This window comes from Hemitrygon akajei, chromosome 14 (genome assembly GCF_048418815.1).
Source record: "Hemitrygon akajei chromosome 14, sHemAka1.3, whole genome shotgun sequence".
NCBI lineage: Eukaryota > Metazoa > Chordata > Chondrichthyes > Myliobatiformes > Dasyatidae > Hemitrygon > Hemitrygon akajei.
In genome coordinates this window covers 6,780,137-6,794,490 of record NC_133137.1, presented here as the reverse complement: position 1 = coordinate 6,794,490, position 14,354 = coordinate 6,780,137, and the positions used below count along the sequence as shown (strand labels likewise).

The 14,354-nt window shown below is 43.2% G+C and overlaps 1 protein-coding gene across 4 annotated transcripts in view; it reads right to left on the bottom strand.

Annotated features, from left to right (window-relative positions):
• Positions 1-14,354, bottom strand: part of LOC140738265 (hepatocyte nuclear factor 1-alpha-like) — a 219,673-nt gene that overhangs the window by 47,870 nt on the left and 157,449 nt on the right. For all 4 annotated transcript variants that reach the window (XM_073065428.1, XM_073065427.1, XM_073065426.1 and 1 more), the window contains exon 7: positions 13,776-13,967. In XM_073065428.1, coding sequence (XP_072921529.1) covers positions 13,776-13,967 — 192 coding nt within the window. The remainder of the gene's footprint in view (positions 1-13,775; positions 13,968-14,354) is intronic.

The following is a 14,354-nucleotide window of genomic DNA, read 5'->3' as shown; positions in this document are numbered from 1 at the left end:
AACATTCATAACAGTGAACTATAACAACCAACAAGCCATATTGGGCATGTATGTGGTTAAAAAGAAAAACAGGAGGGCCAGCATTGTGGGGCCATGACTGACTGAGATAACTACAACTTCATTGGAGATCCATCCACCACTTGCATGCTTCTTTCCCCCCAATAGTATTCAAGAATGGCATTGGGATACTCACAAACACCTCAAGGGTAAAATTAAAATGCCACACCTAAGTTTTGCAAAGCCCATCCTGTTCCTTATACTGTCTGTGATAAATTTAGCTGGAGAGTTGGATCACATGGAGGCTGAAGGAATTCTTTCCAAGGTTGAGTAGAGCCCATGGGCAATGCCAGTGGTCCCAGTGACCAAGAAGGGTATTTCTGTCAGGATCAGAAGTGAATTTAAGGTAACCATCAACCAAGTAGATCAAATTTTTTCTGCCCAGGACAGAGGATTTTTTTGCAAACCTTTCTGGAGGGAAACACTTCAGTAAAGTGAACTTAGCTGAGTCCTACCTATAAATGGAGATGGAAGAAGAGTCCAAAGTGCTTCTCACCATAACCACTCACAAAGAGCTTTATCAACATTACAGGCTGATTTTTTGAGTAGTGTCTACACCTGCACTATGAATCAGGTAGAAAGCTATGGACCAGGTATCGCAAGTGTTATATGGATTGCGTCATCTTTACTAGTCAGGATGACAAGCAAAATCTCCAAAATCTCAAGACAGTGTTAAAAAGATTAGAAGATTATGGGTTCAGAACACAATGCAACAAATGTGAATTCTTTAAACCAAGTATCACTTACTGTGGGCACACCATTGACGCACAAGTGTGCTGAGAAAATTCAAGCATTGGTGAAAGCCCCAAGGCCAAATGATGTGTCACAGTTGTGGTCCTTTTTAGGATTTGTCAACTACTACAACAGGTTCAAATCTGACTACTGTGCCAAACCCCTTGATCTCATTACTACAGATCTGGAAGAAATGGCAATGGACAAGCAGTGTGAGGTGCCTTTCAAAAAGGTAAAGGAAACGGTGATGTCAGACACTGTACTCACACATAATGATTCACACCATCCAATGAAGCTTGCCTGTGATGCTGCACCCTATGTTATAGGTGCAGTCATGTCACAAGTTATGAGTTATAGAAGTGAACACCCCATAGCCTTTACATCACATTCCAGAGGAAAAAATATGCACACTTTACAAAGATGCCTTAAGTCTAGTTTGGGGTGTAAAAGGTTTCAACCAGTACCTGTATAAGAGAGAGTTTACCCTCATTACTAACCATCAACAACTGGTGTCCATTTTCAATCCACAGAAGAGTGTTCCACTAACAGCAGTGGCAGGAATGCAGAGGTGGGCTCTGTTTCTTAAAATCCAACTCAAGAGGACCACTAAAGATTGAACAGGACAACCAATCACAGAAATGCTGATGGATTGTCTGGCTTACCCTTGGAAAGGGTAATATCGGAAAATTAACGAAAGAGGACACTACTCTGGACATATTCTCCCTAATGCAAACCGGAAGTCTCCCTATTACAGCAGAGATGATCCAATGGGAAACCTGAAAAGACCCCACACTGTCTCAGATCTACATGGAAACCTAAAATGGCTGGAATGTGCAGCTAAAACTCCAGTCACCCAATTTTTACCAGTGCCAGAATGAACTTGCCCTTGATGGGGGTTGCTTTACGTGGGGAGCGAGCGCCATTGTACCAACCAAGCTGAGCGGTCATCTTGGGCGCGGTGAAAGTAAAAGCATTGGCTGGGAACTTTGTCTGATGGCTTGAGATAGATCAGCCAATCCTGCTCACAATGCCAGCATGTCCAGAAAGTGCCAAGAGCAGTGCCTCTCTGTCCCTGGGAATGGCCTGAACTGCCCAGGCAGAGGATTCACATGGATTTTATTGTACCATTTACGGGCACAAATTTTTGGTAGTAGCGGATGCAGCTAAAAATTGGCCAGAAACATTCCCAATAGCCTCCACTACAGGCTTGTACACTGTCAACGTGCTGAGAAGCTTCTGCTCAAGGACTGGTGTTCCAGAACACTTAGTCAGTTTGTAGCGGAACATTTTCAGTCATTCCGGAAAATGAATGGAATAAGACATACACCCTGTCCTCGTTATATGCGTCTTCAGACTATGTGGATTCACGGTTATGCGAGGAACCTATTTCTACCAACATCTCCTTAGATGCGTCCAAAACTCACAGTTATGCGACGAGCACTGCTTTCCCGCCAATACAAGTCACGTGCACACGGCTCACAGTCTTATTGTTGGAATGAGAAGCGCTGCTTTCCCGCCAATACAAGTCACGTGCACACGCCTCACAGTCTTACTGTTGGAATGAGAAGTGCTGCTTTCCCGCCAATACAAGTCAGGTGCGCGCACCTCACAATCTCACTCCCGCCAGTCTCGCATTGGTTTTGGCAAGGTGTGGATGTGCGATCTTGCGCTCTTAAACTCGGCCTGAAACGTTGACAGCGCTTCTCCCTATAGATGCTGCCTGGCCTGCTGTGTTCCAGCAGCATTTTGTGTGTGTTGCTTGAATTTCCAGCATCCGCAGATTTCCTCGTGTTTGCTCTTAAACTTCTGTTGGTTTTACCAATGGTGCAGTGATTTTGTGCTTGAAATATTTAACTGTGCCTCCTAAGTGTCCGATGTCACGTCCTGGGCCGTCAGTCGAGTGGCAAAGAACTACTTTAACACTTGAAAAAAAGCTGGAAATTATAAACAGCGCGGCATCAGCTGAAGGTAACACAGCTCTGGAATACTACTACCGGGAACAGAATCTTGCCTTTAAAGTTCTTTAGTTGCTTGACAATGCACCAGCCCATCCTAAACATTTGGACAGCATTCCTCCTAACATAACAGTGCGTTTCCTGCCGCCTAACCCAACATCGCTGATTCAACCACTCGACCAAGGTGTGATCCACATCCAAGGCATACTGTATTATTTTACAGCCAACTATCTCTCAGATGCTGCAAGCAACAGCCGATTTTGAAAATCCAGGGAGTTTACCAATGGTGAGGGAATGGAGGAAGTTGGAACACTTGGCAGAAATGGCGATGGACATGGACCCAAGTTTAGAACGGAGTCAGCATTTCCGTCGTTCCCTGCTGTCAACCCTTCTTCCCTACGAGGAAATTTATGCTGAGAAACAAAATGCTGCCAAGCAAACAACCCTCACCATTTTATTCAAACCGATGTCATTCCCTGCTGCCGGCAGTTCTTAGAGTTCTGTGAGTCTTCCTTCACCCCTTGCCGTGCTCGATATGATCCCGACGCCACAACACCCACTCCTCTCCCGGAGCGAACACACCTGCCACTGTTGGTGAGTACTGTAATCCCTAGTATGTTAACTTTCAACTTACGCTGAATATTACCTTAAATTGATGAAATATAATACAAATGTTGCCTTGTGGTACTGCTTTTGTGTCGTATTGGTATGAAAATGTGAATAAATTACAGATAAAACATATTTAGGAAGCCCTCTGAAATGCATCCCTATTTTCTCCATTTAAATAATTATTCACATTATGTGTCAACTGCAAGGAAAGCCGCGTATAACGAGGATAGGGTGTATTACATCTGCACCATACCATCCAGCTAGAAATGGCTTAGCAGAAAGGTTTGTCCAGAGTCTAAAGAACGTAGTACAAGAAATATCAGCAGAACACATAACACTAACACTGAATCAGAAGCTCACCAATTTCCTCCTTGCATATTGTAATGTGACACACTCCACAACCAGCAACTCACCCGCTATACCGTTCCTGGGTCATCCCTTGCACTCACGTTTGGAACTCCTCAAACCCAGTCTCAGGAGGAGTGTGCAGGACAAACAGCTGAGACAGACTGAGGGCTCCTCAAACAAGGAGGTTCGATGTTTCACCCCTGAACAAGCAGTCCTGACGAGGGACTACAGAGTGATCAAATGTGTGGATTTGGAAAGATTAAGGACAGAACTGGACATTGGAGATTGCATCTGATGTCAACTGGAGATGACACATTGTTCATTTGTGGAAAGCAGAGACAATTGTTAGGGAAGAAAGATGGTCAGAGCTGTCAGAACCACTTCCTGCAGAGCCAGATTCAACTCCTACAACCAGCACAGAGGAGGCCCCAGAACCTGAGATTGTTTCACAGCCACAAATAGAGTGACCTCCAACCCCTTGCCACAAAAGTAAAAATCCTCCGCAGCAATTAGATCTTTAGGCCTGAGCGGGACAATTTAAAGTTTACTATGCCGTGAATATCTTATTACATTATGTATAGTATATGAGTAGAGAGCAATACATTACATATTTGAATTGAGATGCATTCTATATTGAGTTGGAGTTTATATCTAAGCAGGGAGGAGTGTTGTGTATTTAATATTTCACTAATATTTGAGTAATTTTGTCAATTGTAATATTGTTTCATTAAGCATTCTTTATTGGTTGCAGAATTCATTGTGGGTTATATGCAAGAAGTATGTGAATGGCACTCGTCATTACACCACCATGAGCGCACCTCACTAAAGTAAAACAGAGAAGACAAAACATGTCCCGGCTCCCTTGTTTTTCTTTCAATTAGTTTTTGGAGTTACAAAGCATAACAAGTACGTAATTACAAGACCTTTTGTTCTCCATCAGTTTTATCAATCACTTTGGGAAAAGGAACACTGCCTACCAGTGTACATTATTAAAAGTGGAAACACTGTTGTTGTTTGAACTGTTCTTTAACTTACAGATCCAGCTCCTGACACCACCCTCTACACTATAACCCCTTCAGGTTACCATGTTCCAGATCTCACTGATCTACAGATCTTCTCTACGCAGACTCCAACGTCCCAAGATGGCACCGAGCTACGGTCTCCATCATGGTTGCAGCTCACACTTAGTTGTTTTTAGGGAGTTATTTTTGCAGATTCGCAGGAAAGGTTATGGGGATAGAGAGGGGAGTTAGAGATCAGGTTCGGATTTAGGGACAGGGATGTGGGGAATTAGTGGCCAGGCCGGAATCTAAGCCTCTGCTCCTCATTCGAAGGCAAGTGACATGGATGTGGTCAGACGTCAGGCCCCAGACCACTGAGGATGTGGGAGCCCCTAGGTACGTGATTCAGCAGGACCAGATTGACCTAGTGTTCTCAGGATCCTGTCATCGGTGGGTGAGTTCAGAGCTCAAGGCCTTGAGTTTTGGTCCAGTGTCCTCATTCATTGTCAGCAAGCCCTAGGTCGATACTGCAGATGAGGGCCAAAGGTCAGTTGGAAATCCAGGCATAATGGCCAGAGCCCTGAGCCTGTGAATCTATGCACGTCTGCTGGAAATGTTGAAGTCCCAGTGTCTGAGAGTCTGAGTCCACTGGAGGCTGAAGATGGCCTGTCTGGGGTTTAAAGGACTGTGTAGGGAGGATTGGGGCTTGCTTCACTGTTGCTGCTTTGATGCTTGGTACGTTCTGTTTTGTTGTGTTCTGTGTTGTTCTGCCGGGCATGACGGGCATGCTGCGTTGGCACCAGAATGTGTGGCAACACACCAGCACATCCTCGGATGTGTCGTTCATGAACACAAACACTGGCTTTCACTGTATGTATGTGAATCTGAACTTCAGTCCCTGACTGCACACAGCAACGAACCTTCCAACCTGTAGCAGAAACGGCACCTCAGGTAATTTTAGGCCCCACACACACAACGCTGGAATGAGCCAATCTTGCCACTCTGTCTTGGAACAGTATTGTCATTCTGCAACCTTTCAGGTGTAGATGGTAAGTAGAAACAACCAGCTGTACTGTACTTGTGAAATGCACTCATTCCTCTAACAGAGCGCATGGGAAACTTTCCAAGCCTCCACACTGCAATGCTGAGAAAATCTGTCCAAATTATATCGGTTGACAGATAAATATTGGCATGGATAAAATTGCTCTTTATTCAGATTCTGTCATTCAAACTCTAACAGCTGCAGCAGGGACAGCAAAAAGACCTCCGTTTATCATCATGTGCAAAAATGAGGGTTTCAGTTGTGAGAATGGTAACACAGCTCACCGAATCAACAGTACAAGGGCTATGGTCTGATTGGGGCTTTGGCTCAGCTGAGGTCAGTGCCTGGGTCAAGGTGTGATCACTACTTTGGTGCATTCAACAGTTTTGTTGCAACGTAACCTGTACAATAGTTCTGGTGTCATCTGTACAGAGCTCATAATCGGCAAAGTTTCTCACCCATGAACAATTCTGCCGCTTACTCCCTGTGGCTTTGTAGTGTCGCCCATGCTTGTCGGGCTGAGATGCAGTATGAATTTTACTTCCATGCTGCAAAGGGAGATTGCAGAAAGGATCTTGACAGCTGTTTATTGAATGTGAGCTTCAGATGGTTCACGAAGTTTCCAACACTGTCTTACAAGGGAGTTCTCCTCAGTACCCTGGCCAGCACTTAAACTATCAGCCTCGTTACAGTGGCTCCCTTGTCCTTTGAAGCATCCATCCCTTCCATTTACCTACTGAGACATCTATTGTGAAATAATAGTTGCAGAGCAGATGCAACTCTGAGAGAATTATCTGCCATGACAGTCTTATTCAGCCGATGCTATTCACTGTGAGGAGGATACGGGCTGGTGGCAGTCTAGTTCTGGCCAGGAATTACCTTTGGATAAGCAGATATGGGAAGCAAACATTGCTTTGGGAACGAGGTCATCATTTAGCCAAGAAAAGAGAGGCAAGCTGTTTGGAACTGGAGACAGGGTGAGACAAATGGGAGTCTTAGCAATATTGATCTTTCAGACTTGTGTTTCATCTAGTCCATGCCCAAACGTTATTCTGCCTAGTCCCAATGGCCTGCAACTGCAATGGCCCTCCATACCAGCTCATTCCACATTCACATCAACCTCTGAGCAAAGAAGTTCCCCCTCAGGTTCCCCTTAGATTTTTCACTTTTCACCCTTAACCTATGACCTCTCACCCAACCTAGTGAAAGAAAGGCCTGGTTGCATTTACCCTACCTATACACCTCACATACTTCTGTATACCTGTATTAAATCTCCCCTCATTCTCATATGCTCTAGTGAATAAAGTCCTAACCTATTAAACCTTACCTTACAACAGCCTTGTAACTTTTTTCTGTAGACTTTCAATCTTTATGATATCTTTCCTGTAGGTAGGTGATGAGAAATGAACAGAGTTCTTCAAATTTGGCCTCATCAATGTCTTATACAATTTCAACATAACATCCCAACTTCTGTACTCAATACTCTGATTTACGAAGGCCAAGGTGCCAATATCTCCCTTATGACCTTCTCAACCTGCAATGACACTTTCAAGGAATTATGGATCTATATTCACAGATGCCTCTGTTCTACCACACTCCTGTGTCCTATCGTTCACTGAGAAAATCCTCCTCTGGTTTGTCCTACCAAAGTGCATCACCTCACATTTGTCGGCATTAAATTCCATCTGCCATTTTTCAGTCTACTTTTCCAGTTGGTCCAGATCCCACTGCAAGTTTTGATAGCTTTCCTCGCTGTCTACTATGCCCCCAATCTTGATGTCATCTGCACAACTTTGTTGATCCATTTTACCCTTCAAGACAGAGCACCAAGGGAGTCATTTAACTTATTGCTGTTTGTGGGATTTGTCCTGCACAAATAGTCCGCCACTTTTCCAAAGTTACAACATTTCAAAAGTACAGTTTCCTCTGAAGCACTTGGGATGAAATCTGACATTACAAGTGGGCTGCATTCATGTAAACCTTTTCACCTCTTGGTCAGGTCTTGAAGGCCATTCAGAGATCTGATTGTGGGAGCTATTAGCTGCTCATCACTTAAGAAATTGACCTATCAGTATGTTTCAAGGACTTGAGAAACTGAATTAGAGGGATAGATTGGGCAGAGTAGGACTTCATTGTTGAAACATAGGACAGAGAGGGGAGGTGTATAAAACAATGAGGTTTTATATGAATCAACTAGGATAAATGGACACTGTCATTCCCCCTCCTCCTCCCGGGGAAAGGGGATCAAACACTAAAGGGCTTAGGTTTAAAATGGCAGGGTTACTAAGTAACAGAGACCTGAGAGACCAACATCATCATGCCAAACAACACACAAAATATTAGAGGAAAAATAAACAGTCAACATCTCGGGCCAGCACCCTTAATCAGGACCATAGATGCTGCCTGACCTACTGAATTCCTCCAGCATTTTGTGTGTGTTGCTCCAGACTTCCATCACCTGCTGAACCTCGTGTTCTACATCCAGAGGGTGGTGTGTATTTGGAATGAGCTGCCAAGGAAAGTATTTGAGGCAGGTACAATAACGACATTCGAGTAAGTAAATGGATATGAAAGGTTCAGAGGGATATGGGTCAAACATGGACTCCGCCAATCTGAACAGATAAGTGGGACGAAGGGCTTATTTCCATACAGTACTACTATATGACTCTTAAGAGCTTGAAATCTTCTTCACAGGTACTGAAATCAAGAGCAGTGAACATGTGAGGTGGTTTGATTTCTGCCTCAGAGCGATACCACTGCTGCCATGGGAGACATTAGCTCTACATGGGAAAATCCTTGAGTATAAGGCAGCTGGGATGGACGAGAAAAATTTCTGCAAGAAAAAAAATTAGATCTGCTGTAACCCAAACTGCTGCTGCAACTGCTCCTGCATCCCCTTAGATTGATTGTTGCAATCAACGCAACACCACAGTGAAATACTGGACTAACTCAAGGTTAAAGGAACAGTAATAAACCATTTAATCCAACCAGCTTGTTCCCCTCAATTCCTTACAGACCAATTATTTAGCATCACCAAATGGGGTCCTGATCTGAATAAATGAGATTTCGATCAAATAATGACTGCCTCTTTTGAAGATTTAAGGCTTACAAGGAAGGCTAGTCTGGCTGATATGAACACAGATGATGTGGACACTGAAGGACATGCTGCTTTGATTTAAGCAGAACATTCTGCAGCAATAAATTTGGATGTGAACAGCTTTGATGGTGAAAGTTAAGTCCACTGTTAGGTTACATTGTTTTCAATTTCAATCTAGGTCATAAAATGTAGCAGACAACCCACACTGGGAGAGGTTTTTATCCACCCTGACTTCTTTTCCTCCAGCATGTCACATTGATCTCACTGCAACTTATTGAGAGGTCAGGTTTGGCCCATAGGCTGGTTGTGAAAAATGAACTCACAGTCACAGTCAAACACTTATGAAAATCAACCAAGCTGCAGATGCTGGAAATCCGAAAACAAAATCAGAAACTGTTGGAAGGACTCGGCAGGTCAGACAGCATCCGTGGAAAGAAAGAGTTAATGGTTCAGGCCCGAGACCCTTTATCAGAACTGGGAAAGAGAGAAAGCAAGTTAGGCTCAGTTCCAAAGAAGTGGGATGGGGATGGGTCAGCAAAAGGGTTTATCTCCAATAGAGTGAGATCAAGTGTGTGTAAATGTGGCTGTTACAGGCAGATACAGTAATGTTGCTGAAAACAGAATCCTGTTAGTGTCAGTGTTAGACATGCCCAGCAAAGCTGACACCATAGACTGGGAGGAATAGTTTATGTTATTGTAACATGACAATGAGAAATTGCTATAGACGCAAAGACTCACGGGGAGTGGGGGAGGTGTCTTGAGTTATTGCTTCTTTAAGTTCCTTAGTTCCTATTCCTGGCATCCACTCACACACTGATCCCATTTTTTTTAAAAAAAGTAACACATCCCTTAGACATAAATATCTAAATTCATAGTATTCTAAGTTGTCCCAGGCTGGAAAGTTTTTCATTTATTTGTATCATCTGGCTGGATCCAGGCTCCAAAATCATTCCAAGATAAAATGAGAAGGGTGTGGCAACCTCAGCTTCTCCTTGGGTTAATCTTTATACCATAAAGTTTAACTAGTCATTACAAAATGAGCTGTATTCACATTTCCCAGTGTACAGAAATATCCTATCCACAGATCTTACCAAAGCTTCAACTCTTGTGAAATATTCAGTTATAATTGCCCAAGGCTTGGTAAACGCTCCAGGGCTTGTTGTGAAAACCAGTCAAAGTACTGTCATGAAGAATAAAGGTAAATTTATTCTGGCACTATTTATGTTTGTGGTACCAACATGAACACTAGGGTGTATAAAGAGAGGAAGACAGTTTTTGAATAAAGGAAGGAACTATGAGAATCGAAAGCTGGAAACTCTGGTCTCATGAATATGGTATCACCTCCCGCATTTCAATCAAAATAATTATGGGCTTTAGCCTCCTTTTCCAAGGGAATCTGGCTAGCAGGCAATGTTATAAGTGTCTCTTGCATCTCACCAGCAGGCAGCATGGGTGAGCACAGGAACTGTACTGTCAAACAAGGCTGCCGAGTCCAAGTCAGACAAGAACTGGGATGTTGCATTTCCTCTAATGCTGGTGGCCATCAGAAATATCCTTTCTAACACATCCAGCCATTCTCCTTTCAAGGTAACTATGACAAGGTGACTTTGACAAGATGGTACAATTTGCATGCATTTCTGATGGGGATCACCCAGTATTCCATTTTAGGACCACTACAGCTGAATTCCACAGTCACAGACATGGGTACTTCGCTAAACAACATTGTTTTTAACAGATCCTGGACTACAGACTCGAGCGGTGTGTCCAGTTCCCCTTTAAGAAAACAAGAGTGCGGACGCCAAGCCAGTCTGAGGTACAATTGAAACACAGAGGCCTCGGGTTTCCACTGCTGACTACCCTGCTGGCGAATGTACCGTCTCTTGAAAATAAAATTGAACAGCTCAGAGCAAGATTGCAGTACCAGAGGGATATTGGAGAAATAGCAAAATTAACATTATCTTACAGTAATTCATGGTTATTAAAAACAAATTCCCTTGTTAGGGCTTGGTTCTTTATGTGGGCAGTGGTGGGTGGGTGAAGGTAAAACTAAAGTCCTATCACATCTGAAAATGTTACACCAAAGCTGCATTTCTAACTCTCAGTGGGATAATTTTCTAGCAAAGGGTATCCAGCTTCTGTATCAGGGAGCAGTGCCCAAGCATTGCTGATATGGAGGAATGGAGGCAAAGAAGCTGCCGTGGGTTGTAAACCCAGCCAGCACCATCAGGGGTACGAGCCTCCCCACCACCGAGGGCATCTTCAATAAGTGTTGCCTCAAGAAGGTAGCATCAATCACTCATGATCCTCACCATCCAGGACATGCTCTCTTCTAATTGCCGCCATCAGGGAGGGAGGGAGGAGGTACAGCGGCCTGAAGACACACACTTAACATTTCAGGATCAGCTTCTTCCTTCCGCCATCAAGATTTCTGAATGGCTCATGAAACCATGGACACTACCTCACTTTCTGCTCTCTTTTTGCAATATTTGTATTTATATTTTTCATATTTCTTATAGTAACTTTACATGTATTGCGCTGTACTGTTGCCACAAAACAATTAAACTCATGATATACAGTATATTTATCACTTAAATATCACAATGACCTTTAACGAGTGTGATAGAATCTATGAGAGGCTCCAACAGTAAATTTGGACTACTGAGACTAAGGCATTTAAGGGACAGGAACTCTCAGAGAATCAACAGTACAAACTGTTTGGCTCCAAAAAGGCTTTTGGAAAAAGATGTGCCCAAGTGATTTCTCAACTAGAGAGAATTCTGTTGATTAAAAGCAGTAAAACATGACAATCTGAAACAACTCACACTAGATTACCACTGATGGATTGAACAGCAAGCATGTGTTATTGAGAACCAGCAAACTGGTTACATAGGTTGAGGAAGACATCAAGTAATCTCAACAGGTTATCTGGCAGCAAGACATCTCTGATGAGGACCACAACTTTTTGTTTTAAGCCAAACGGTTTTCAGCTACATTTTACTAACAGCACAATATTAAAGCCAATAAAGGCTTCAAAAAGGGAGACTCAAAGAAAAGTAAGAAAGTTCAGATGTCACATACAACACCTCACCTTGAGCAGGATGTCAATTTTTCCAACAAAATGCTACTACAGAAAGACAGCTAATATGCAAGCAACAGAAGGCAATCACAGCTGATCAGATTAGCAGGTTACTTAATTTCAAGTGGATGGTTCTGTGATGTGAACAATATATGACAGTGTCCATAAAACCATAAGGTATAGGAGCAGAATTAGGCTATTTGGCCCATCGAGTCTACTCCATCATTTCATCATGACTGATCCATTTCCCACTCAGCCCCAATCTCCTGCACAAGGACTCCCAAGTCCCTTTGCACCTCAGATTTTTGAATTTTCTCCCCATTTAGAAAATAGTCTAACCTTTTTATTTCTTCTACCAAAGTGCATGACCATACACTTCCCAACACTGTATTCCATCTGCCACTTCTTTGCCCATTCTCCTAGTCTGTCCAAGTCCTTCTGCAGCCTCTCTACTTCCTCAACTGGACCTGCTCTTCCACATATCTTCATATTGTCCACAAACATGGCCACAAAGCCAACAATTCTATTACCCAAATCATTCATATGCAATCTAAAAACAAGCGGTCCCAACACCAACCTTTGTAGAACACCATTAGTCACTGGCAGCCAACCAGAAAAGGCTCCCTTTATTCCCAGTCTTTGCCTCCTGCCAATCACTCACTACTTTATCCATACTTGTATCTTTCCTATAATATCATGGGCTCTCAACTTGCTAAGCAACCTCACATGTGGCACCTTGTCAAATGCTTTCTGAAAATCCAAGTCCTGGGGATCCTAGGTTTTAATAATTGTAATGGATGCTTACATTCACCATGTTTAATGTTCAACTAAACACTGCAACTTTCAATGACTTTCACTGTAACGCTGACATAGTACAACATCGTGAATTCCAAAGGTGAGCTGGGAGCTCAGTTAGAGCCAAGGCTCGGTAGAAAGAAATGTAAGATAATGGTTACAAATACAACTCATAAACATACAGTATTCAGCTGAGAGGTAATTGACCTCAATTCCTCTTCTGTGCCATAGCCCTCAGTTCCCTGCTCTTTCAAAGAGAGTGTATTATTTGCCTACAGGGTGAAAACAGATTGAAGCTATCTGTGCAGTTTTTTTTAATTGTCTAATTTCCTCTAACATCACAGTGTGTTACTGGGAGATGCTCTTTTCCAGGAGTAGCAGTGGAAAAGGACCAATTGCAGGCACAAGAGATTCTGCAGACGCAGGCAACCTCATGCAACACACACGCAAGATGCTGGAGGAACTTGGTAAGTCAGGCAGCATCTGTGGAGGGGGATGAACAGCTGATGTTCTGAGCTGAGACTGTTCATAGGGACCAATTGTAGATGAATTAAGGGAAATAGCACCAAAACCATGGCTTTAATACTCCAAGCTATCCTGTTTTCATGTATTTGCAATGCTTACTAATGTTGGAAATACCTAGTGTTTAAAGAACAAAGCCCATGAGGCAATCTGTAATTGACAATTTCTGTTGGTTTACCTAGCTAATATGCACCCATTCATCAGGTCAAATGGTTTCATTAGTTGCTCGAGAAGATCTTTATTGCAGTTAATGAGATACTTCTACTACAAATGAAATTATTTTGCATGAACTGCTGGTGGTTCAGGAATTTCGAAGGAAAGCACACTTTTTGCGGGAAGGAAGAAACTTCACTGCCTTTGCTCCCAGGATATCTGATCAGCATGTTTGCAAATTGCAATGGTCTGTGAAATGAATTCAGACCCATCTCTCACAAAATCCTAACAGGTACGAAGTGATGGGGGCCAGGTTGGAGCAGTGAGGGTGGCAGTCTGTCTTTGATGCCTCAACCCACTGGAATGACAATAAACAGAAGTGCCTCACCATGTGGGTTCTGGAGCTGTGCCATGGTTGCCATGAATGAGCTCTGGGCGACGTGACCTTGGACTTGATGCATGATTGGTTGCTGGGGGTGGGCGTGAAACTGCTGAGGAATTTGCACTGGCTGAAGAGTTGTCAGGCTGCTGCCCACACTGTTAATGACCGGAACATTCTGAGCCTGAGTCGTGGCAAGACCTGAAAGCACAATCGAAAATATTTGTGTTAGGCAATATTTTTTTAAACTGGTGCATTCCATAATGTTGAAACCGCGGGACACATTAATAAGCTCTAATTCAACACATTTTGTAGACAATCTAAGGGATTGTTTTGTGACAGGATCGTTGAGTTTTCATGACCTGCTGAGCTTGCTCCAAGGATTTGGAGTTTTCTCCACTTTTTATCCACCTTTTCTTTTCCCTCAGTCTGTTTATATATAGCAATTTACACACGATCAGAGAGCTATGCAGCAAAATGAACATAAACACAAGCAATTCTGCAGATGCTGGAAATCCAGAGCAACACTCACACAAAACGCTGGAGGAACTCCAGCAGGTCAAGCAGCATCTTTGGAGAGGAATAAAA